This window comes from Lithobates pipiens, unplaced genomic scaffold, assembly GCF_037356315.1.
Source record: "Lithobates pipiens isolate NorthernLeopardFrog02 unplaced genomic scaffold, aLitPip1_a1.2 Scaffold_18, whole genome shotgun sequence".
Taxonomy (NCBI): Eukaryota; Metazoa; Chordata; class Amphibia; order Anura; family Ranidae; genus Lithobates; species Lithobates pipiens.
The window spans coordinates 549,036,105-549,063,386 of record NW_027507758.1 but is presented as its reverse complement, the minus strand read 5'-3'; the positions used below and the strand labels follow the sequence as shown (position 1 = coordinate 549,063,386).

Here is a 27,282-nt window from a genome sequence, read left to right as displayed (position 1 = left end):
CAATGGTTGATCAGCACTGAGGCCTGCAGTGCACAGGTTAATATAGGGCTCCCTGATAGGGCTTGGGGTGGAGCCATGCTTAGAAGAGAGGTTATAAAAAACCCCAGGTGGAAGTGGCTGGCTTCTTAGTCTGAAGACATGGGGGAAGGTAAGCAAACACAGGAAGATCACTGCATAACCATGACAGGTCTCCCATTTTGCCCAGCGGTGGGACTTTCCTAACTGCAGAGGGACAATCGATGGGAAACATGTCCACATTGTCCCACCACCCCACTCAAGGGGCATACTATTTTAACTATAACGGATTTCATAGTATTGTGTTAATGGCGGTGGTGTCAGCGGCATATGAGTTTTTATATGTGGACGTGGGGAAGAATGGCCGGATGTCAGAAGGTGGAATCTCTTGATCTTACCTTCATCAGATGGGGTGATCACATCCCTGTAAAAAAACTAATTTAGAAGATGCACACAAATTGAGAGTCTAACTGGGGATTTCCCTCCTGATCCCATGCCTAATCTCAACATGTGCTAGTTCCCATCATGGGGGATCAATGGACGTGTTTTGGGGGAGCAACCACTTCCTCTCTCCAACTAGACTTGGGAGGAAGGGGTTGCACCCCCAAAACGCATACATTGAAATCCCCTGATGGCAGATAGCACATGTTGACACACTAAAAAAAATATATATATATATATATATATATATATATATATATATATATATAAGATTACACGCTTAGGATAGTATGAACTGCTGCCTCCCTACAATAAGATAGGTGAAATCCAAACAATTATAAAAAAGGAAAAAGGGGGTTGGCGTTGTTCTGTGTAAAACAAATGTGTATATAAAGCAGGGGGTGCAAGAACCCTGCTTGTAGTGAGTGCATTGAAGGGTTAATAACATCCAAAAAAGAGGAAGTTATAGTTGTGTATAAAGTGACATGTGCTGATACTTCCAAAAAACGGTTGTAAACATCAAAAATGTATATAAAGTGACATGTGCTACCAAAAACAAAAACAACTTGTGCTAATGAGAAACCAAACCAGCAAGTGCTAATAAAACACATCAACTGGTGCTAATGAGAATATGAGCTGTCACTTATGATACTGTATAAAGTGACATGTGCTGCCAAATACTTGCATAAGAATTGTAAACATCAAAAATTAGTGTAAAGTGACTTGTGCTATCAGAAAAAACACAGAAACTCGTGCTATTGAAAATATTAGCTAGAAAACTGACAATAAATAAAACGTGATATATACTAACATGGCATATCACATTAATAAATGTGCAGTTCATTACTAGGGACTGTGCTCCCATGTGACTGAGCCCTTATGAATAAAATATTAAAAATGGTGAAAAGGAACAAGTTTTGTTCAGGATTTGTCCGTTATATAAAGGCAGTAATTCAGGCTCCAGAGGACAGCCAGGAGAGGGATAGTAGATATTATTTGGTCTCCAAAGCTAGTGGTCTAATAGATTGCTGCAGTAAGTTATAAGAAAAACATCTTTTCCTGCTGCCTTTACTTTCCCTCTTCCTGTTATTTCCTTTCTTTATGTTTCTTCCTATTCTCTTTTGTCTCATGAAGTACGGGTATCTTACGCCATTCAGTGTTCGCTATAATCTTTGCGGCCAATTAGCTATGCTGCCAAACCTGGTTTATGATCCTGAACAGATCTGTACTGGTAGATAATTGTCTTCCTGGACTTGACTTGTGGCACTTGTTAACCCGCAATTTGTATCCCACTGCCTTATTTTTGTTTGATTCAATGCCGAGTCTGTACTTTTTCTCTGTACTGTTATTACTTTTCAATAAACATTTCTTGAATGTAAAAAAAAAAAATAAAAAAAAAAAAAAAAAAAAGAAAAACATCTGGTCCAGGTGAAACCATTATGAACGCTTCAAAATGAATGCATGGTGAGGAAATCTTACCAATCTCCCATATTGGGGTAAACCAATAGCTCCAAGGAAAGCGCAACCATTTCCTTTTTTACATAGTGTCCATTTTCCTAAGGACAGACACTGCCTGGTGTAGCTCAAAACAATGTCTTGTCCTTTGGATTTGGCCCACAATCGGTCTCCTGAAATAAGGATCTTCGGAGTAGAGTAAGGATAGTAAAAAGGCCTGCTCCATCAACCGACTAAGATACTGCAGGCAAAATACCTTACTGACCTCTGTAGCAACAAGCAATGTGGAGTTATCCATTCTCAATGTTCACAATAAAAGTACTAAAGTTATTTAAAGTATAACTGAGAGAAAAAAACTTTTTTCTTTTTAATTTTGAAAAGAAAGGATTAGGAATACACAACAGTCAGATTTATTTTTTTATTGATTTCTGTATCTATTCTAGGAAGATTCAACCTCTCTATTTAACCTGGTGACCACAGTCACAGGAAGTGAAAATGAGAAAATATACCCAAAATCTTAGGAAACCTCCCAATAAGGCCACTTGTTATGAAGACATCTAAAAGGGACTTGCCTCTCATTCTTTGTTGTGTATACTGCACGTGAAGAAAAATCTCTTCGATAGGAACACAGATCGCACAGAAAGGTGACAGAAATTGTAATCCTCCTCTCTCTGAAGGGTTTTGACTTTAGATATACTTATAGCAGTATGCAACCCAAAAGAAAACATTATATCGCCGCTTACCAATTCTTAGATGTGAATTCATTAGTTTTCTTTCTCAAGCTTTTACTTTTACTTGGTGAGATCTAGCCACTAAGTCTGTTGCTTTTCAACAGAACAAGTGTTCCAGCAGATGCAGTGGTTAGAGGGCTCAGAAAAACAATTTACCACTGACAGGGGTGATAACAATGGTTGTTTTTTTTTTTAACCTTTATCCCAAAAGGAAAAGAAAAACCATTGTGGTAACCGCTGGAAGTGTTAGCTGGAGTTTGGCTTTAATTTGTTAGTATAGCAAAATCTGCTTGTTCATGCAGTGCATCTGGAAAGTATTCATAGCGCTTCACTTTTTCCACATTTATTTATGTAACAGCCTTATTCAAAAATGGATTAAATTTATTATTTTCCTAAAAGTTCTACAAACAATACCCCATAATGACAACGTGAAAGAAGTTTGTTTGAAATCTTTGCAAATTTACTAAAAAATAAAATCCCATGTACATAAGTATTCACACCCTCTGCTCAATACTTTGTTGAAGCAACTTTGGCACCAGATACAGCCTCAAGTCTTTTTGAGTATGATGCTACAAGCTTGGCACACCTATTTTTGAACAGTTTCTCCCATTCTTATTTGCAGCACCCCTTAAGCTGCATCAGGTTGGATGGAGAAAGTCGGTGCACAGCCATTTTCAAATCTCTCCTGAGATGTTCAATTGGGTTCAAATATGGGCTCTGGCTGGGCCACTCAAGGACATTCACAGAGCTGTCCCGTAGCCACTCCTTTGTTATCTAGGCTGTGTGCTTAGGGTCGTTAACCTGTTGGAAGATGGACCTTCGCCCCAGAGTGCTCTGGAGCAGGTTTTTATCAAGAATTACGTGCTTAGGATAGTCATCAAGAATGTCTCTACATTGCTGCATTCATCTTTCCCTCAATCCTGACTAGTCTCCTAGTTCCTGTCGCTGAAAAACATCCCCACAGCATGATGCAGCCACCACAGTGCTTTACTGTAGGGATGGTACTGACCAGGTGATGAGCAGTGCCTGTTTTGCCCGACCCGATGCTTGCCATTCAGGCCATAGTTCAATATTTGTTTCAAACTAGAGAATTCTGTTTCGCATGGTCTGAGAGTCCTTCAGGTGCCTTTTGGCAAACTCCAGGTGGGCAGTCATGTGCCTTTTACTGAGGAGTGGCTTCTATCTGGTCACTCTACCATATATGCCTGATTGGTGGATTGCTGCAGAGATGGTTGTTCTTTTGGAAGGTTCTCCTCTCTCCACAGAGAAACGCTGGAGCTCTCAGAGTGACCATCGGGTTCTTGGTCACCTCCCTGACGAAGGCCCTTCTCCCCCGATCGCTCAGTTTGGGCAGGCTGCTCGCTCTAGGAAAAGTCCTAGTGGTTCCAAACTTGCTCCATTTATGGATGATGGAGGCCACTGTGCTCATTGGGACCTTCAATGCTGCAAAAACATTTCTGTACCATTCCCCAGATCTGTGCCTCGATACAATCCTGTCTCGGAGGTCTACAGACAATTCCTTGGACTTCATGGCTTGGTTTGTACTCAGACATGCACTGTTAACTGTGAGACCTTATATAGACAGGTGTGTGTGAGACTTTCCAAATCATGGCCAATCAATTGAATTGGTGGACTCCACTCAAGTTGTAGAAACATCTCAAGGATGATCAGTGGAAAGAGGATGCACCTGAGCTCAATTTTGAGCATCATGGCAAAGGCTGGGAATACTAATCTACATGGGATTCTATTTTTATATATACATTTATAAAGATTTCAAACTTCTTTCACTTTGTCATTATGGGGTATTGTTTGTAGAATTTTGAGAAAAATAATAAATTTATTGCATTTTGGAATAAGGCTGTACCATAACAATACGTGTAAAAAGTGATGCAGTGTAAAGGTCTGAGAAATGAGGGGCATGAGTGTTTACTGGGCACTAATTAATGAGTGGCACTGATCGCATCTAACCCATTACATAAGTAATTATTTGCGATTAAACCCTCTGACTGGGCCTAGGAAATAATTTGGAATTAATTCAGGGTCCCCAGCTCTGGCTGTACAGATGCTAAACACTGCAAAGCACCATTTGTGTATTTACCCAAAGCATAGAATGGCATAGAAAAGAGTCCTGAGGAAGGTGCCCAACTTACACACAGACCCTGTGCATTCAGAAATCGCCCCTGCCCCAGTGGAAGATTTTCCCTTACCACCTGTTCCAATGACTGCGGTAAAATTTTGGATCGCTCCTACTTTCTGTCCTCATGACAACTGCCGCCAAGGTTGTATATGGACTAAAAACTACAGAAAATTGTCTATAAAAGGCACACAGGTAGGCCAACTAAAAATAATTAAGTATATTTATTAATGTAGAAGTTAAATTAGAGACAAATTATTCCATATCAATACATGTAAAAAAACTCTGTATTGTGTACCCCACATATACACTCTGACACCACTTAATCAAGTAAAAAGAATACAGTAATATGTCCAGACGGGCGATAATTGCAATTTCCATAGTATCCAGTTAAAGATGTATTTATAGGATGCTGTGGGTCAGGGTGTGGATCTGAGCACAACTTATTCGCTCGACATGTTGTGCGTAGGGATACACTTCTTCAGGAGTATAAAATTCTATTGAGTATATATAGAGAGGTATAGCAAATGAATATATAGTATAATAACATTGTATACACATCTTAAAATAATAAACAAAAAAAAAATAATGTAAATATAAATATAGAAAATTGCTACCGATAGGGTCAGTTGGCCATAAGTCGGTCCCACTAAAAACGAATGGGCCACCTGAAGTCAGGAAGCAAAGCCCCTCAGTTGGGATGTATATGTGTAAAACTGTATATTGAAAACGACATGTAACAGTTGTTAATATTAGAATCAGATTACCAAGTAGAGTTAGAATTCACTAAGTGTACGCAGGAGAACTGAGCAAATAATGACGTAAGTTTTAGAGCACAGAAGAAGATAAATGGTGTTCACAATTTAGATAGTTAGTATAAATATACATGACATCAGAACCATTGGTGAATAACAAATACTGATAGGTCATAAATAGGGGTTAATAACTATTGCTCAAAGGTGTCTTCCAATACATGGATGCTCAGCAATCTACAGTGTGAGAAGTAATTGCTTATATCAAAAGGTAAGAATAAAAAACTGTTATGATGCTAGAAAGCAAGCACAAAAGTAGGGGAAAAAAGCCAGAGAGCTTACAATATAATCATCAGATGCACAAATAGTAGTGTAGTGTATTGCTGGTAAGCAAAGTTGTACGGGTATGTCCAAGGAGAAATAAGCGCTAGCACAAGATCAGAGATGCACAGGTACTGGTAATAAAGACCAGCATATGTGTGTTTAGAAGGCCTGTTTAGATATTGTAGGGAAACTGGCTATAGGCTCATAGATGCTATCACCTACAATTTAAGGCAAATAAAGTAATGCCAGGCAAGCATCCTATTCAATATAGAAGTTAGATAAGAAGTGAGGAAAAGTAGATAAAGAATTGTATGAAGTTGTTACCTAAATGGTCTAAAATCAACTGTAAAGGCTTTTAATGCATCGCCTTTGGATAATACATTTTACAACATTTGTCGCCGTTGCATGGGCGTGCACAATTTTAAAGCATGACATGTTTTGTATCTATTTACTCAACGTAACACTATCTTTATTTATCTATATTTTCCCCAAAAATTTGGGGTTTTTTTGCATTAGAATTCAAAAAAGTATAATTTCTCCCAAAAAATGCATTTGAAAAACCGCTGCGCAAATACCATGAAACATTAAAAAAAATGCAAAAAAACACCATTTCATTCTCTAGGGCCTCCGGTTTTAAAAAAAATATATAACATTTGAAGGTTCTAACTAATTTTCTAGCAAAAAATACAGATTTTTACACGTAAACAAAAGGGTCAGAAAAAAGTCTGGGGTTCAAGTGGTTAAAGGAGAAGTACAGCTAAAGCTCATTTGGCTACACTTCTGCTGTAGATCGCAAGAGTGCAGTTCATTCAGCTCTCCTCCTTTTCTTTCCACTGTGACCTTTACCCTGGTGAACATTTACACCCCCCTGTTTTCAGTAGAGGTACTTTCCAAATTGTCACTTCAGCTGCTGACCAGACCTCCTGGCCCCCTACTTTATGTAGGTGACTTTAATACGATTATAGATCCAGCAGTGGACCGCTTGGGAGGTGGGGGTAGGCCCTTTCCCTCTTTTCTAGACTGGGTATAAGTTTATGGCCTTACAGAGGTATGGCGTTGGAAACATCTAGACGTGCGCCAATATTCCTGCCACTCGGACTCTTTCCACACCATGTCTAGAATAGATATGGCATTAACTACGTTGGATACCCTCCCTGTTGTCTCTGCCGTTTCATATATACCCAGGGGAGTTTTGGATCATGCCCCTCTCTCTGTGAACCTCCTCCTTCCAGGTTCGGGCCCTGCTATTTGGCGCCTGAATTCCTACTGGCTGGAGGACGAGGTGGCGCAGGGAGAATGCAGGACAGACATTGCTGGCTATTGGAGGGACAACCTAGGAACAGTGAACCTTTCCACAGAATGGGAAGCATTTAAGACTATTCTGAGGGGCACCTTCATGTCCATCACAGATGTCTTACGCAAAAATAATCGGCAGCTTACTGAGGAACCTGAAACTATCATGGTGCGCGCGTGAATCTGCTTATGCCTCTAACCCTGCCTCTGCCACAAGAAAGGCATGGTTACAGAGCCGCAGGGAGTATGAACTCCATCTGCTAGATCTTACACAAAAACATATGTTACATGCTACCCAGAAATCATTTGAACATGGTAACAAAGCCGGACGTCTCTTGGCACATCTGATTAGACCCGACCGCTCTCCCATTTCCATCCCCCCTATCCTTACTACGCAAGGCCCCATCAATGACAACCCAGGGGATATCGTGGACTCCTTTTTATGCTTCTACAAAGATCTGTATACCTCCAGGGCGCACTATACTGAATCCCAATTGAATGACTACCTAGCTGACATAGCTCTCCCATCCTTATCTACTGAGGGGCGAGCTATGTTGGAGGCACCTCTCGGTTGAGGAGCATGCGGTGGGCATTTTGCACATAAAACTCCTGGTTTGGATGGCTTCCCGCCCGAGTGGTATTGTCAGGGAACTCACTGTGTGAATGGCCGTCCCCGTATAGCAGCAGCTTATTTTCGTTCCAAGGGCCATGTGCGGTGTCCCCGTGAGAGGCGAACGAGTTCCGTAACGAACGGACGCACGCACACGCCAACACGAACACGTGGGCGCACTCGCGTGCCAAACCGAACGTGTGTACGCACTCACGACCACGTCCACCAATCCTGGCACATGTCACCATATATAAACAGGGTCCTGACCTGATACCAGTGCTGGATCGTCTTTAGCTCGTTCCTGAGATACCTGATCGCTGTTGTACCCGTTACCTTGTTCCTGATTACCTGGATCTCCTCTGCTTACTACTTACCTGGATTTATTATACTGACCTCAGCTTGGACTCTCTTCTTCAGCTTGCTTCCTGACTTTGTACCTCGCTGCCAGCACATTGGCAGTCCGTGAGGATCCAGTGTCTTCGACACTCAATCTTCAACCTGCAGGCACCTGCACCCTTTCGCTGCCTCAGCACTCCCTGTCCTCACTTCCAGGGGTGTTGAGACCGGAACCGTGCAAGAGGCCACCCCCAGCATTTGGACTCCGCTGTAAGGTACGTGGCAGGTATACACACATTTAAAGACCTCCTGTGCCCCTTTCTTTTAAGGACCTATAAGGCCCCTGGATGTAGGGGTTCTTCCCGAACAATGCGGGAGGCCCTGATCATACTTCTATTAAAACCACGTAAAGACCCACTTATATGCGAATCTTACTGCCCGATTTCTCTTATTAATGTGGACGTTATGATTCTGGACAAAGTGTTAGCAAATCATTTAAACACTATAGTCCCGACCCTGGTCAATAGCGACCAGGGGGGCTTTATACCTGGTAGGTTCACTAGGATGAATATCCGCAGACTGTTCCACAACCTACAGTACCCACTTGACTGTCCCCCCACTTATGCCATAGTGTCCTTTGATACCTGTAAGGCATTTGATAGCGTGGAATGGTCGTATCTCTTTAGGGTGCTGCAGCTGTATGGCTTTGGCCCCCATGTAATAGCATGGATAAAACTCCTCTACACCTCCCCAGTGGCCCATGTTAGGGTCAATTCCTCTGTCATCGACCCCTTCCCAATCACTAGCGGTATAAGGCGTGGGGTGTCCGTTGTCACTACTCTTGTTCGCCCTGGCCATGGAACCGCTTGCAGTACGCATCTGTCCCTATTGCCACCATAGAGGAACACATTTCACTTTATGCAGATGACACCTTGGTGTATCTGGCTGATACCAATGAGTTACTTCATGCACCATTGTCAGAGATTATCACTTTCAGGGACTATTCTGGCTTCCGGGTGAATTGGGACAAGTCTAGCCTTTTCCCCTTGGACATGGCCGTGACCCCCCCAGATTCCAAACTACAGGTGGTGTCCTCTTTTAGGTACCTTGGAGTTCTGGTACATTGGCAATAATTTAGACCCACTGTTGGTCCGCCTTCAGGAACAAACCAAACACTGGATGGATTTGCCTCTGGACCTTATGGGTAGGGCCAATGTCCTAAAAATGATCTACCTGCCAAGACTGCTCTATATCCTGGCTAACTCCCCTTGTAAAATCCTCAAATCTATTTTCAAACATATACTCAATTTGTACTATTTTCCTGTGGAAGGGTGGACCCCCCCCCGGGTGGCACTTGAAAGGCTAAGGTTGACAATGCATCTGACGGGCTTGGCGTTTCCCAACTTCTTCTTATATTATTTAGCATCCCAATTAGTGCACATTCACAATTGGCTATGTCCCACTTCGGCCAATGCCTGCCTCTCCACGGAGGGAGCCATCACATCTTCCCTGGCAACCCTTCATAAGGCCTGGTCCTCTGTAAATAACCGCTTTGCTGGCCACTTCCCTCTCATTATTTCGCTACATTGTCACAAAGCTATCCAGGCACACCTGGCTGAAGTCCCCAATAAGCCCCTGTGGTTTAACCCCAATCTGCAGGAATTGTATTCCCTACCTGATCCCACTCGCTGGTACTCCAAAGGGGTTAAATATTTATGTCACCTGTACAATGCTCAGGGCTTTAAAACTTTCTCTCAGCTACTCCTAGTCTTCGACCAGCCACGATCATACATATTCTATCAGCTTAGGCACGCTATCCACACCCAGTTTGGCTCCCTGAATGACCAAAGTGACCTGCCTCCACTAGAGAGGCTGCTAAGATATCCAGATTCCACTAAATGTGTCTCTACCTACTACGCAGCCCTGATGACTGACTTTAACCTCCCTAGTGGTATGATTATGTCAGGAATTTTGTACCAAAAGCGGTACAATTTTTTGCATGGAAATTTTGTTGTTATGTATCATAGGCCTGCAATTCTTAGTAATTACTTAAACCTGACCAAACAAGACTCTAGTAGACATCCCAGATGCGATAAAGTTTAAAACACAAAATCATGAATTATAATCTAATAAATAATATAATTTTATTCAATAATATAATTTGTCAAACAAAGAAAATTCAATAAACATCCTGAGTGTGATCAATTTTGAAACAAGGTACAGCACACAGTCCAACATCTCAATCCGGACAATGGAACCTGCTTTCTTTTCGGACTTTCTTTCCATTGCTATCTCTCTTGGAACAGCAAACCACACACATCCAGGTAGGTGCTGCCTTTTTTTGTGGTTGGCGGTATGTAGTCCATAGTGATGACCTGTTAGGCGTTCTGGGTTGGCAACCTCAACAGCACGTCGTCCAGGTCTGTTCATAGCTACTGATAGCATCTGGTGTTTGACAAAAATCTGCACAGCCACCTTCCAGATAAAATCAGCATGAACAAGAGGCTTGTCATTCTTTGCTCTGTATAGAATATATGAATTCCAAAGGCATTGTTCCAGAAAATGCCGGAAAATCTTTTTATATTTTTTTGCTGTTTGCGCATAGCCGGATAAAATGTCATTGCCTGATCGGCTCGGTCAACCCCTCCCATAGTGCAATTATAGTCTATCACGACTTGCGGCTTCAGCACATCTTTCCCACCTTTTGTGTGGACCATGGCAGTGGAGTTATTGTGCAGTGCTCATGAGACACACGTCCTTGTCTCGCCATCGCATTGCCATCATCTTATCCTTCTGCCAGGCAACAATTTCTCCATTCGTTTTTTCTTGGCAAACAGATGGCATGTCACGTCAGTTAGGCCTAACGGTACCATAGGCATCAGTCTTGTTTTTTAGCAAAACCTCAAACAGTTCCGGAGATGTGTAGAAATTATAGAAGTGGAAATACTTCATGATGAGGGAAAACCGGTATTCGGACATCATGGTGCCAAAAACTGAGTGGCCAGTAATTTTTTAGTGGTCCAGTACCATTTCTGGAGCGGTTTCCCCACCACCCCCTGAAGAATGATGAGTCCCAGAAACTGCGAGATGTCCTCTATGGTCACCGGTTCCCACTTTCTGCTTCGGGCAAACCTGGCATGCAGCGTAGCGCATTGCTGCTCTTGGTAGCTATTTGTCTCTGACAATTTTTTCAATTACCTCCTCAGTGAGGAATAATTGCATGTATGCCAGAGGGTTGTCACGCTCGACATCTACCTTCATCCCAGGTGATCCAGTGAAGGGGAATCTCGCCGGCGCTACCTGGTCCGTATCGCAGTCAATAGGGCACCAAGTGCGCACATCTCTGAGGTCAGGTGCAGGATCATCACTGCTGTCACTTGCCAGATCCGTGTCAGACGACAAATCTCCCCACGACTCACTAGCACTCAGTTCTGCAAGCAACTCAGTGTCGCTGCCGCTGTCACTCAGCTGGTCCCACTGTGGTTTTGTAGCGAAGCTGCGCTTTTTTGATGCCATGTTAAATATATTTTATTGGAGGCAAAGGGCACTGTACAGTTATCAGTCAGATAAAGAGATGATACAGTGCAATCCTCTCAGATTACAGCGTATCACCTCTTTTTATGCGTTTGTCTTATTTTTTTACTTTTTGAAATTCCCGCCCAGTTCCGCTCCCATGCGCTGCTGCTGCTCGCAGGGAACGGAACCAGGAAGTGAGATGCCAGTGATCTCGCTGGCGATCACAGGTGAGGACAGTGGAGAACATCGCTGGAGCGCCAGGAGAAGGTAAGATCTCCGCTGGCAGCTCTGCAATGTTACCCTGAGCGTGACTTGGGGTTACCGCTCCTGGCAGAGAAAATCAACCCCGAGTCAGGCTCGGGGATAACGCCAGGGAGGTTAACCCCAGGTTCCACAGGGCTCAGGTAAAGTGGGCCTTTATGGACATCTTCCTTGTAGACTAGGACTGGTTGGAATTTAGTGACACATACAAAACCCTCTGTTATTGCTTCACGGGACCGTACCATACAGGTAAAAATTTTCCATCAATCCCAACTCACCCCAGTCAGGTTGCACAGGATGGGTCTATTGCCCTCGGCTAGCTGTTTTCGCGGCTGTGGCCAACGTTCTGCAGTGCTTTCCTTTCATCAGCCTCGGGCCTCCCAAACATTGTCCACCCCAAGAATTGCCTATTAGGAATTTTTGGTGACCTGCACATACCGTTGCATACCAAGAGACTGCTCTGCATACTTTATTTCTATGTCAGAAAAGCTATTCTGCTGTCCTGGAAGGGTGCACAGACCTCTCTGAAGTCCCTCTGGTTAAAACTCATTAATGATTCTATCCCATTATACAAACTTACCTTTGAACTCTGGAAACAGAATAAAACATTCCACAAAATCTGGGGTAGATGGTTAACAAGTCCATTGACCTTCCCCCCGCACTGAGTGTATCCCCCCTTGCTGACTGCTGATGGGCCAAGCCACAAAGATCTCCAGTGCGCAGATTTACTCGCACCTTTTTACTTCTGTGCCTACTCTATAACTGTTGTAATGATATCTGTTTGCATATATGAGCATATTGCCTAATGCTGTATACCAATGTATGACCAAGTTGGTGATTGTTGTGTGTTTTTTTTTTCTCTCCATATGTATGTTGGTTTGTCTTAAACCCAATAAAAATATCTTAAAAAAAAAATGCAATAAAAAGCCACAAGTAGCCTAAAACATTTAATTTATAAAAGCAAAATCTAAGAATTGTCATTGCTAACACACACACAGAAATCTTTTCAAAACAGCATGCCGATTAATATGTAGATTCGTATGACCCCCCTCTTCTAGGATGGGTTGTCAGCAGGGGAAGAGCAAGACAATACATGTATATTGCTGCTGGCCCCTTTGTCCTATGAGCTGCAGACTAGGACCTGCAAAAAAGATGCATGATTATTTCCCTTCTGACCAATACAAAATTCCCTGAAGGACATATGAGGCTTTGGGTTGCAAATACGTGATTTGATAATGATAGGACAGGATAATGCCTGCCGTAGGGCTATAACTGCAGATCTATGTTTCAACAGAGTAAAACAGTTTGATAAAAAGAGCATTTTAGGAATATGGCCTATGACATCATTTAAACTAGGGTCTTCCCTGAGGCACCTGTCCCTGCATGGAGGTCACTATATCCAAGTAGATTTATACCCTGTGTTTTCAGAACTTCAGGGCTGTTCCTGCAGTGAAGTGATGCTGCTAGCAATAAAAGAAATGTCTCTCTCTGCAACATCCAGCCTTGATATATACAGAAATCAAAAGTTCTAGTACTCTCAGAACACACTGATGGCAAGAGGCAGTATATAGGGATGTGTTTATTGCCCGAGAGTTCAATCACATTGTTGCAGTGTGTTAATGCACATGCATCAGCATGCATTGCTTTAGGGCAGCCTGTTAATTTTAAAGAGTCTGTCTAAGGCACCAGAACTCACCACAAACAGCGCATGTTCTACACGATTGTAATTCCTAATTGTAATTCCCTACAAATTGTTGCAAGGTGCTTCTCTACCAGCAGGTCTCACGCTTAAAGCGGTTCTGCACCTAAAATAAAAATATTAAAAGCCAGCAGCTACTAATATTGCAGCTGCTGACTTAATAAAATCACACTTACCTGTCCCAGGGTCCCGCGATGTCGGCGGCAGATGACAAGCGATCGCTTGTCTCGCTGCTGCCCCCGCCGCCATCCTCTGTCAGGGAATCGGGAAGTGAAGCATTACAGCTTCACTGCCCGGTTCCCTACTGCGCATGCGCGAGTCGCGCTGCGCGTCACTTATGGTCCCCCGCTGTGTCTCTGGGAACTGTTTCCCAGAACACAACGGGGGGGGGGGGGGAGCGTCTGCGGGGGTCTGCCGCGGTCTTGCCAGAAGTGGGTGCAGTTACCTGGATTATCCAGGTAACTGCACCCCCCCCTCCCCCCTGAAAGGTGGCGATTGTGGCACCGGAGGGGGGGAGGGATCAGATTAGCGGAACTTCCCCTTTAGGGTGAAGAACCGCTTTAAGGTGCTGGAGAATGTAACTAAGCCCCATTTTACACCGGAGGGACTTGTGCATACTAGGACATTATGACACTTCCCTTAAAATTAAGCCTTACAGCAGTGCACCACTGCCAAGGCTTTCATCTTCACCTGGTCTTCCTTCTGGGTTTGCAAGCTCTGGTTGATTAAATGGCTGAGCAGCGATGAGGTCACTCCCCAGCATCTGCACAGGAGCCACAATTGCAGCACATCGCTCAGAAGAGACAGCATACAGAGTATACAGAGTGCAGTGCAGATGTGCTGTCACTGGCTGCAGAAATACCAAATACCTCCTAAACGTTGCACATTTAGGAGATATTCCTTGTACCTACTGGTAAGCTTTATTATAATCTTACCTGTAGGTACAAGTCACCAAGCAGTGTTTACTAAGACTTTAAAGCTGTTGATTGGCTACTAGCGTGAAAATCAGGCTCCTGATCACTGCATTTCTTTTTCCCAACTCTGTATTCATTGTCCTTTTATGAAACGGTTTTATTCAACTGCTGAAACCAACAAATTCTGAAAGTTGTTGATCCCAAATCAAGAACTGCCAGCATTCATCTTTTAGATTTTTAACAAGAGTTCAAACCCTTCCACTTGCTTACAGACACAACTGTTAACGGACATAAGGCTCTTGCACACAGCCGTATATGAGGTGTACACCGCACAGAGCAAAATGTGTATTTTTGTTGTTGTGGCCTTTTGGTAGCTGCTGAGTATTTTTGTCCATACATATGCACTACAAATCCACCGTATTCGCCTAAGTGCACGTGATCTCCAGCATCTGCATTTACATGGGTGAATATTTTTCAAAACATTTACAGATGCATACCCATGTACTGCATTTTTTGTAATGTGTGTCTATGGACAAAAATAGACTGCAGCTGTGGCTCTCCCAGGGACCACAATCGCATTTTATGCGGCCATGTGCAAGAGCCCTTACATGCCGATAACATTACCTGAGTAAAGGGCAGTTTAAAATCCTACCCCTAAAATCACTTGAGCTGAAAATGATGGCTTACTATGTATAGCACATCCTGCCATGAATACCGATTCAGTTCTATGAGTAACTCAATGGACTTGAGGGTTGTTGTAAATTAAGGAACAGTCTCCCTTTAAAAAAAAAAAAGGAAGAACTTCTCTGCAGAACAGATCGTAAATTTATCTTTAAGCCACAAATGTAAAGTCTGCAGACCATTTTTTTTTAAAATGCACATGCACAGGCCTGGCATATGTTAGGAAGCACCTGAGGAGCTTTGAGCCACTGAAGAAGATGCATTCTTCGTGATAATGGAGACGTGCTAGAGCACCCCCTGTACCCATAAGGTACAGAATCTCACTGTAAAGCAGTATACAAAGGGTGACAGTCTTGCAAGCATCCATCTTTAAACACATGCACCCAAAAAAATATGTAAAAAAGCATCCAAAACAAGCTGCCAAACAGGTGGATAAGTCCAGTCTATTCACAGTGCTTCTCAGATCTTTGATAAAAAAAGAGGGAAAGAAAACGAAGTGCTAAATCTTCAGCCTCTGCGGTTTATAGCACCGATTTCTGATGGATTATGGACTAAGAGTCCCTGAAGGGTTCTGTGGTTTTCTGCAGTCTTTGGACCAGAACAGCATTGTTGAGGTGGGCTTCCTGGATGGTGATGGTCTCATCCAAGATGTCACACAGAGGGAAAGAGGTGGCCAATTTGAAGGGCAGCTTCTCAGACTTACAAGGCATGCTCTCCAGGAATTGCCGCACATCACTGATCCTGTAGGAGATAAAATTAAAACTTTATAACAAAACAGGCCTTAAAATTTGCATATCTAGTCCAAACTTGTTTTTATTACATCCTTAAGCAGGCAATAAATTTATCAAAAGCCAGCTGGTTCAGCAGGGACTGACCAAAGTTCGATCCATGTATGTGGAAAGTGGATCTGCACAACAAGCCTTCTGTACAGCCATTCCATCAGTGCTGCCAGTTATAGCTGGCAGCTCTGATTAGTGTGTTCTTATGGTGTGAGAATACAATACTGTGTCCCCCGTCAGAATACAAATGCTCAGCAGAGGATTCCCCCATCCACCTCAAAGGTGTGGATGAGGGAAGCGAGTCAAATTTGTTTTGTTCAACTTGCTGGTTGAAAGAAAAAAACTGAAACATCTATGGGTTGATTTACTCTAGTGTCCATTACAGAGATTTCCCTTTATGTTCCTATATTGTCATTAGACAGAAGCTCTCCATAGATAGAAACAAGAGTATTTTACTGCAGTGAAAAAGGGTAGAATCTCTGCCAAGTTTTGACAGCTGTTACTGCACCCATTGTTAAGTTTCCTTTATTTCCTTAGTGGTCACTGAGACAGGAAGTAGGGGGGAAATCTCAACATATGCACCCAGGCATTAAAACAGAGGTCCCAATACAAAAAAAGAAAAAAGTGTTAACAACAAATTTTTCCCTTTTTCTCATCCTACAGGGCTCCCTCATAGTGTTCTCTTCCTTTAATAATATTGCAGATCACTTTCTGAAACTTAATCCATTTATCAACTGTAATGAAATTTACAATGAAAAAACAAAAAAACTAAAAATGAATAACTACATCCTACACCAACTGAAATTAAACACCAATGCATTTTTAAGACCCCTGCAGAACAAGTCAGGCACATGTACTGGCTACATACAAACAGTCTGGGTCGCCCTTTGTTGGGTAGACAAAAGGATTCGCACATTGGAAAGTTACATAAAAGTCCTCTATTGTCCTTTGCCATGGTAGAGATAAGTGCAGATCTGTGGGTCATGTGTTGGCAGGTTTACAAATCCACGGCTGATCAAATGAGTTATAATTCTGAGCTCCCGAGATTTACAATGCACTCAACCTGCTGCAAACGAGGAGAAATTGCATCAACAGTTTCAAGTGGATCACTTTTTTTTTTTCTAAAATAACAAACATGTTATACTTACCTGCTCTGTGCAGTGGTTTATGTTTTTTCTTCTGGGGTCCCCTGCAGGCAATCTTGGCTACTCCGCTTTGTGCGACCCCATAACTCACATTTTCACTAGTATACTGTAACTGCTACTGTACAAGCACGATAGATTCAAGGAGGGAGGGGTGAGTGTTAGTGCGACTACTGGGCAACATTTAAAAAGACTTCACCAGTTCAATACCAGCATGTTTCTAAAGTTAAAAAAATAAAAATATGAGGCAAAAATTAGATCATCATTGGGTGTATCCCTTTAAATTCTATGTATGTCTTCACAGGAGTCCCTTGAGCTTCCATTGCGGTGCTAAAAATCCAGCTTGGTGCATTTTGGTCAGAAAACAAAAAAACAAAAAATAAAAAACACACACACAAAAAAAAAAAAAACACCTCCGAGTTCAAATGCATTGAAAACGCATGAAAAAACGCATCATTGGAGCACCCGTGTAACTTTTTGATGCGGTTTTTGAGTCTCATGACCTATGAAAAACACACCATAAGCATAGTGATCATGATTAAAAAAATAAATAAATAAAAAAAAAAAAATCGCCCCAAAATCCCTGTAAAATTGAGGCAAAATCGCAGCAAATACGTGGTGCATTTTCGGTGCCATTATCGGCACCTTTTCTTATTGCCATTCTGCCAATAACACCATTTTCAGGCAAAATGTTTCAGCGCCTGAAATTTCTCTGCATCTCTAGTCATTTTGGCTGTGTTGCTATGGCCATTTGTATAGTGACTTTATTGCAATAATATAGAGTTAGGCTTAGGAAGAGCATATATTTACAGAGGCTCCCCCCCCCCCCCCCCCATTGATATGTAAATAAACCTGTTGAATAGGTTTTGGAGCTGAGACAGGAAGTTGTCGGCAGGATGTGATGTAAGCAGGAGTTAGGGGGAGGAGATTTAGCTTTTGAAAGAGACATTTGTTTGGAAAAGAGATGTGTTTGGAAGGACGATGGAGTAACACATGGCTGCCGGATAACTTTGGAGACATTTTAAGTTGGACTGAGCAAGGAACCATACATCTTAAACCCTAAGTTGAGTAACGGTTTAGTTTACTCATTGCGTACATATTGTACATGCTTATATTTGTAGGCATATTTTTGTAAGCGATGAGTTGTGTTGTCTTGTGCATCCTACAGTTGTATGTGCAGTTTTTCCTGTTTAGTAAAGTACTGATACACTACAGAAGTCTAAGCTTCATTGCTTTTACCGCAAGAACTTTAATAGATAGATGCAAAGCATAACATTGGGGGCTCATCCGGGATCTGTGCTATAATTCAATTGATGCAGACCTGTTTTCTGCGGTGTATTTTGTTGCTTGTGCTGGGGGAAGATGCTGCGTACATTCTTTAGGAAGAATAAGGCTGCAAAGGTTTCTGGTGTCCAGGAGGACTTGAAGGTGTGCACCCTTCCTATCTGGGCCAGAAATAGTCAGTGGATGTCTGTTGTAAAGGAGCTGGCTGGATATGCTTCTCCTTTGAACAGAGCTTGGGATGGAGCCTCTGATCTTTCCTTGGATTTTACTCACAGCGTGGGAGGGCACGCTGTGACGTCACCACGTGTTACGAGAGGAGGACGGGCTCTCGTTTTGCTGGCCGGCTTGTTTTTAAATGCGAAAATCTTTGGTTTTTATGTAAGTGCATTTCTATTATAATTAAAAGAGCATTGAAGTTTTTTACACTATGGGAGGCTTCTTTTCTTTTTACATTATGAACGTGAAATTGGGGTAGTAATGAGAATGTGGAGCGGCTTCAGTATATGGATCGTTCGTTCCTGAGAGACAAGGTGTTTGGTGAAGGCGAGGAGCTGTCAGTGGCTTGGAATTCTAAACGCTCCTTGTGCTTTTACCATCTGGTAAGCGCACTTTTTTGTCGGTAGTTGGGCACAATAGTGATAAGGAAGTGTGGAATCACTGTGGTGCGATTGTTTTCCTTCCTTGAACAACATAAACTTTCCATGGACTTTTTCTTATAGTTGTTTGGTTTATTGATTTGTATTATTTGGCGTAGCTCTTTTTCTTTATTTTTGATCTATGTTTATGTGTGTGTATCCCACAGTGGAGCAGCAGCCTCATATCCTGTGAACATTCATTTGTAAAAATGTTTTGATTATTTGTATTTATTTTAAGATTAATTTCTTGGATGTTTATTTGAAAAATATTTTTTCTTGCTTGATAAGTAGAAAAAATCTTTTTTTTGGGGTCTCAGCACGGTTTATTTTCTTTTAGGAGGTATGTTGCAGACTCTCTAGAATTATTAGTAGAACCACCGGGTATCATACACTATTAGATATGTCAGGTGTCGAATAAGGATCTCCCCTTGGCTGAATATTTGAATATGTTCCAACGGGTCCAGGTCTGAAGATATGTCACATGTTTGTCTGCTGCTGTCAGAATCAAATCTTCCATTTTATTTATTTCTTCAACTTTTCTCAGCCACAATGCCACCGTAGGTGGGTTTTGCTGTTTCCACAAGAGGGGAATGCAGGCCTTGGCTGCGTTCACCAAGTGTCGCAGTATAGATTTTTTATAGGTTTTGATCGATATGGTAGAGACATGTAGCAGGAAGAAGGCAGGATCTTCAGGGATCACGAGCTCCGTGAAATCCTGAGATATAGTGCGTACAGAGTTCCAAAATGTTAACAGCTTGGGGCAGGCCCAAAAAATATGGAGAATTGTCCCCGTATCCGTGCCACATTGCCAGCACCGATCTGAGGTCTCCGGGAACATGGCACGGAGTCTGCTGGGAGTTAAGTACCATCTCATCAAAACCTTATAATTTGTTTCCTGTGTCTTTGTGCAAATGGAAGATTTGAGAGACAGATGGATCATCTTTTGTGTCTGCTCTGCATCAAAAGTACGTTGGAGATCTACGCCCCATTTCTCTATGCAAGTCAGTTCAGGTTGGACTGGGGGGGTATTGAGAAGGGTATATGCCCCGGAGAGGGTCCGAGTCAGTGGCTCCCTGCCCGAGCAGTAATCCTCAAATGTAGTGAGGGGTCTACAGTATTGTTGCGGTCCATGTAAGGAGTGGAGGTAGTGATGCAATTGTGCCGCCGGCCAAAATGACATGCGAAAGGGACCTGCAGAGTCTGTCAGTTCTGTAATGGATGGCCATCTATGTCCTATGACAAAATTGGATGCGGCGGAAGTATCAGACTCCCGTAGGGTCTGGAAGTGTATGGACGTCATGCCCGGGGGGAATTTAGGGTTGCCTAGAATTGGCGTTAGGGGTGAGGTCGTGGACGTCTGATGTACACTCAACACTGCCTGCCTACTATTAAAGGGTGTGATTTTAAGGATTGCGGCAAATCTTCCCAACACCATAGTGCTCTATTTAAAGGAATAGGGGATTGTTCCTGCTCGATCTAAGCCCACAGTTTTAGATTACCATGGGACTGCCAGTCAATGACCCTTCCCAGATCTACTGCTAGGTAGTATCTCCTCATATCTGGGATTGCGAGCCCTCCGTATTGTTTTGGTAACGTTAATTGTGATCGCGGGATACAGGTTTTCTTGCCGGCCCAGACAAAGCGCATAAAGTGCCTGGACCCGCTGAAAAAATACCGTCGGTATGTTGACCGGCAGCACTTGGAATAAGTAGAGATATTTTGTGAGGATGCACATCTTTAACAAGTTGCACCTCCCAAACCAGGAGTGCAAGTTCGTTTGCCATTTGCTCAATAAAATCTTAGTTTCCGTGAGCAAAGGGGGGAAATTTAATTCGTAGATGTGGGATAGATCAGTTGATAGTTTTGTGCCCAAATAGGTTAACGCTGTTGACGTCCACTTAAAGTGGAAGTTTGCTCGGAGCGTCTGTATCGTGTTAGACGGGATGGCTATACCCATTGCTTCCAACTTCAGGAAGTTAATCTTCAAGTTAGATAGGCGTCCAAATATCTCAAATTGTTTAAGCAGATTAGGGAGAGATACCGCCGGATTTAATAGAGAGAAGAGGAAGTCATCTGCGTATGCGGAGATCTTATGTTGTGTCTTCCCGACCCGTATACCTTGGATATCCTGGTTAAGTCTAATAGTCGCCAGAAAGGGCTCAAGGGAAAGGGCGAAGAACAGGGGGGATAAGGGGCAGCCCTGTCTTGTGCCATTCCTAATCGGGAAGGGGTCGGAGAGCACTCCATTTGCCTTCACCTGCGCAGTTGGGCTCGAGTATATGTTAGTTACTCTGTTGATCATCACCTCCCCTAGGCCTATATGTCTAAGGACGGAGAACATAAATTCCCAATTTACTCTATTGTGCGCCTTTTCTGCTTCGGTGTTCAAGAAAACGCAGGAGATGTCTCCGGAGCTTACTACGTGTATTAGGTTCAGGACCTTAGATGTGCTGTCCCTGGCTTCCCTCGTGGGAACAAATCCCACTTGGTCTAGGTGGACCACATTCTGAATATGTCGGGATAGACGGGTAGCCAAGATCTTTGTGTAGATTTTCAGGTCTGTATTTAACAGCGATATCGGCCTGTAGCTGCTACAGGCGGTCGGATCCTTTCCTTCCTTATGTATCACAGTTATATGGGCCATAAGGGTCTCGCTAGCTTGAGGTGTCCCTGCGTCTATGGCATGAAATAATTTAAGTAAACGGGGGCCTATGATTGGGAATAGCGTCTTATAATACTGAAGAGTAAGCCCGTCTGGGCCTGGTGCTTTCCCTGGTTTCATGGCACTCAAGGCTGTCTGTATTTCCAGAAGAGTAATCGGGGTTTCCAGCTCAGCACAGTGGTCCGGGGAGAGCGACTTCATGCGAGAATCGTTGATGTAAGTCGCCATGTCTGCCGGCGTGGCAGAGGGGTTCGGTAGATTATAAAGTCGCGCATAGAAATCTCTGAATTCCTGTGCGATCTGTATAGGTAGAGTTGAAGGTTGTCCGTCATTATTAATCACCTTGGGGATGTAGGAGGAAAGTCTGTGTTCCCTAACTTGCTTCGCCAATAGCTTCCCACATTAGTTCCCTGACTCGTAACTCACTCTGCGGCAGAATTGCAATGCCGCTTTGGTTTTATACGTAAGCAGGTCCGTGACCTGTCATCTTACTGTCGCCAACTCTAATTCCGAGTCACGAGAGGGGCCATGCTTATGTGCGGATTCCAAAGACGCTAGTTTTTGTAATAGTTGGGTAAGCTGTCGTCTTTCCCTTTTTATCCTGTATGTGCAGTTTTTCCTGTTTAGTAAAGCATTGATACAGTACAGAAGTCCAAGCTTCCTTGGTTTTACCGGAAGAACTTTAATAGATGGACACAAAGCGTAACAGAGGCATGCGCCATCGGTCTTAAAAAAAATGATATATATCACTTGGGGACAGTCTTGCATGGATAAGTAATTGGCACAGTAAAAAGACCACGGCACTGAAAACTGATCAGGTAATGAAGGGGCATATACAGACTGGCACTCAAGAATTAAGACTATCGCTTTAAAGATTGCTAATACGTATGAAATGGAAGCCTCCAAAAAAGGTGTACAAATTTGCAAGCAGCATTCAATGTCCTCTGTTTCATTCCAATTGCTGGGCTATCTGATTGGGCAAACTTTACCCTTCCTCTCCTTGCAACTGGCCAATGGGATAATCCATCATAGTGATGGGCCAATATGATTATGTGGAGGAGGAGATTAGCAGCAATCACCGATACTACACAGAAGTCTTGACACTTTGACCACAATAGCCCAGCATTCAGGTGAATCCTAGACTACTGAAAGCTGTTGCATGGATGAGAAGACACATTTACATGCCTTCAAGTTTTACCTCCCAGCAGCTTTGAGTGGCGCAGTCTCTTTAAGGCGAATTGTTGCAGCACACATGCCGTTATTGGCTCCGCCTGAACATCTGATCACCAAGCATTTTCCTCCTGTTTTTACTGCCTCAATAACTGATCCCCCGGCCTCTATAAAAATCAAATATTGCTACCTGAATTATTTTTACATTTCTTATGAAGGACGTACAAGTCTTTTATTGTTTTAATTAAAGCTCTGCCATGTTTTTTATATCTCCAACCTGCAGGTGATCATTATATCATAGATTACAAAACAATCACATAATTATGAACCACTTTGATGGGTCCCTGATCCTTTGTGTGGATCAGGGCTGTCAGTGACCGCTTAGTCTGACAGATAGCAGTTGTGCACAGTGCCAGCTGCTAGCCAACAAAGGGAGGAAGCAGATAATGCCATGTAGGGAGAGTCAATCTACAAACGGCTAGCAATAGTTAGGCAAAGTTTGAAAAAGGTTGGATGAGATTTAATTGTATAATTCTATAATTTGCTTCCAATTTTTAGTTGTGAAGGCAACGTATCCCTAAACTACCAGGGTAGTTCATCTTTAAAATTATGTTCTTTTACCCATATGCAAAACAGCCTTTGCTTTGTAATCTTGGGTAGCAAGGTTTACCTGTGTGAGGTGTTAAACTTTTGCACAATTCTCTTCCCATTTGTCAGCCAAATCTTAAGGTTTGTAGAAGGCTCCAGATCATTCAGCTCCACAGCAGGAAAGCTCTGCTCTGCATCTTCCATTCCATTCACTGCTTTGTTAATAATGGTTGGTGTGGCACTGAGAGGAAAAAAAAAAAAAAAACCTTTAAATATATATTTATATTAAAAAAGAAAAAAAATATTAAACACATTTTAGTCAGGATAAAATTATCAAACTCTGTAAGTTATCATATATAAACCTGCTCCTAGCCGAGTAAAATAATATTTACAAGTCACTAGAGTCCAACAAGGCCCTCCTCACTGCCATAATTTTGCCAGAATTATTCAGATTCTGCAGTAGGAAGCCATTAATTATTGTGATTTTAGTGAATATAACTGTACCTTAGTAATTTCCCTTAAGATTAATAAAGTAGTCTGAATCTCTCATCTTGATTTTCACAGATTGTGCCTTGGTGATGCGCTGCTGAATCTTGCGAAAGATCTCGCTATCCAAAATACGGTTTACTGGTTGCCATGGTGAGTTGAAAAGGCAGAAGGTTTTTTTTATCTTAATGCATTCTATGCATTAAGATAAAAAACCTTTTGTGTGTAGCAGCCCCCCCCCCCCCCCCCCCCAATTACCTACCTGAGCTCCTTCTTTCTCCAGGAATGTCCACAATCCCCTCAGCCATCCAGTACACTCCATTTGATCGGCTAAGACAGAGCAGCAGCGCTATTGGATCCCGCAGCTATCAGTCAGTCAGCCAATCGGGGGGAGAAGGGGCGGGCCAGGTCGGGGCTCCATGTCTGAATGGATACACAGAGCTCTGACTCGGCTTGGGTGACAACCTGTAACAAGCTGCTGCCTTAGGGGCACTTAAAAGAGGGAGAGACTAGGAGCAGCAAAGAGGGACCCGAGAAGAGAAGGATCTTTGCTGCTCTGTGCAAAACCAACTACACAGAGGAGGTAAGTATAACATGTTTGTTATTTTTTTTTCTTTACAATCATTTTAAGAGATTTTAAGTACTGGCAGTTGTGCAGACTTCTGGGATGTGCAGCGTGTATCCCAGGAGGCTGCAAGTGTGGTTCATGGGAAAGTAGGTTACATGTCTCACTCATCTAGGCAAAAAATATAATTATTAACCCCTTAGAGCCGGCACCTGCCAGCCCTTTAATGGGTTTAGAATGCCAGGAGCGTATGATCATGTGAACGTCATGATTGGCGGTCACATGATCGGAAAGCTCCTGATCGCAAGTGGCAATCAGGAGCCGTTAGCCACCGGTAACTGCACACTTTCAGCACAGCTCTATTGGTGCTATTGCGTGCAAATATGCGGCCACTCAGCGCCAGGGCCTGCCCGCCGTCCTCGGGTACAAGTGCTTGTGCCAGGATCATGGCTGCCTGCCGTCCTCAGATAGAAGTCCTTGTGGTGGGATCATGGCTGCGGCTGCAGCCATGATCCCAGTACTGAAATTTTTAGCTGGGCTTTAATGTAGATGGCTCCCGAGGAAGATACCTCATATCCCTGTATCAACACATGTTGGGAAGGGTACAGGACGGTGCAGGAGATAGCTGGTCTGTCTCAAGGCGGAGGGGCATACGATCAATGTTTTAGGCTTGCTGTAGAATGATGCACTGAAACACCTGTACAATGTGAGTACCCTGGAAAGGGATCATTGTTTAATAAAATGGTAAAAATGGCACTGTCCAGCCTTTCTATATATTTTGTATGTATGTAGAGACATCACTATTGGGCAGCCCAGGATTCCACAGTATTCACAGAACCCAGAGGTGGTTCACAAGCATGTTTTGACTGAACTTAATTGTGAGGTCCCACGCTCTAAGGTGAGAGGAGTCACATGGGGGGGGGGGGGTTACCAGTGTAATAACATGTTTGGATCACCATGACAACATTTAATTATGTTTGAAATGGACTTTACGATTTAAACATGTTGCACTGATTTATGAAATTAATTATCAGTGCAGTATATTCACGCACTATAGCACTTTATTTCACCAGTGTCACTTTATTTATGCGTTTACACATTTGGATTATTTTCTTATGTTTGAGATGGAGTTGATAATGTAATCATGGTGCTTTGATGCACAAGATTTATCATTTATATGCACTTTATCTCACTATTGTCAATAAATAGATTTTCTTATATTTTATTTTTTTTAGTTTAATTTATATTCATTTTGTTCACTGTACTTAGATAGCGCAGCATTTACATATACTGTCTAGGCAGGAGCTTATGGGATGTGATCAGTGCTAGCGTCTGTACACATAGAAGTTTAAGTTATTTCAGGATTGGTAGCTTGCAAGGTTTCCTTAAATTTTTTTAATGTAGAAGTGATTTGAGCAGTTTAACAGCCACCTGGTCACTTCTACAGGGAGTCTCGATCCCAAAATAGACATTTTGGTTCTAAATACACGGCAAAAGGTTGTTTGAGCACCAAAAAAAAAACAAAAAAAAACAAAAAAAAAACAAAAAAAAAACAAACACACACCCTCCAGACAGATCTTGCTTCCATAGACTAAAGAAAACCTACATCTGAAAGTACAGCTGCAGTATATTATTTAGGAAACATGACTGTCAATAAGGAAAAACTAAATTAAAAAAAGCACCACACTACCAAGTGTGTGTGTCTCAGTGTTGGTGAGTGGACAAGCTGCTTTAATCTGAAGATGCTCTCTAACTCCATAACCAGTCATTGAGAAACAAAACAGATTCTTGTGTGACCCAGAGAGAACCCTATTAGTGAAAGCACAAAAGAAGGTCCCCTTGAAGTCATTGTATGCAATATCATCTGCAAAAAAAATCTTACCTTCCCAGTCTATAACCCTTTCCAGAGAATGGATCCACTTGCTTCTTCTTTAATGAATATTCTTCACTCTTTCTATCTTCCACGTTTACAGCCACCTCTTCTTTCTCTGATGTCCTCTGTAGCTCTGATGGGAGCTCCCTGAACAATGACATAATTCTTCAATACTAAATACACATCACTTTTTCAATACTACTTATATACTGCTTTATGTCATGTACAAGGATAGCTGGAAAATACACAAGTCTGTCTCATCCAGGGTTCTTTTAGGGGTTGTGAAGGGTTCCGTGAACAAAATAAGTATTTTCTGTCTCTGATGAGTAATCACCAATGCCAATGATATTTTAGCACCTTTCTAGAAGACATTTTCCCACCAATTTTAGGTCATTCTTCCCCCTTTAACTACTCATGTAAAGGTGCCTTTCTTCCTACTGACCACCAACAAAAGCAGCATTTTTCCAATGACCATAAGTGTAAGAGGGCCTTTCTCCCAACTGACCACCCTGGACTGTGGAAGGTGGCCAACAATTAAATGACCCACTGTCCACTAATGTAAGGGGGATTAATGCTCACAGACCACCAATGTAAGGTGGCATTTGTCCATTCACCATCAATGTAAGAAGGTATTTCTCTACTGAGTACCAATGTGAGAAAACACTCAAAAGTTTCATTGTCTGCATTTCTTTCCTGGCCATGATTATTTTTTCAATTAGATTTTTATGACTGAAAATAATTTAGCTGTACAGAGTAGGGATGGGCATCAAATACCTTCAAAGTATGCCACGTTACTGATTCTTTTATTTATTCTTATATGTCAACTTACTGGTTACGTTAATGTACCCTGAGCTGTAGATAAAGTAAATATTAGCAGGAGCCCCAGAGACATGAAGGGCATTTCAATGGCTCTTCTGTATTAATAGGGTTGAGAAA

General features: G+C 42.5%; 1 protein-coding gene across 2 annotated transcripts in view; it reads right to left on the bottom strand.

The window, feature by feature from the left end:
- Nucleotides 1–12,802: 12,802 nt before the first annotated feature.
- The window catches only part of UBXN2A (UBX domain protein 2A), a 39,857-nt gene continuing 25,377 nt past the window's right edge, over nt 12,803–27,282 (bottom strand). For both annotated transcript variants that reach the window (XM_077488861.1, XM_077488862.1), the window contains exons 5-7: nt 26,356–26,493; nt 23,505–23,663; nt 12,803–15,903 (exon numbers count right to left, since the gene is read on the bottom strand). In XM_077488861.1, coding sequence (XP_077344987.1) covers nt 15,714–15,903; nt 23,505–23,663; nt 26,356–26,493 — 487 coding nt within the window. In that variant the 3' untranslated portion in view covers nt 12,803–15,713. The remainder of the gene's footprint in view (nt 15,904–23,504; nt 23,664–26,355; nt 26,494–27,282) is intronic.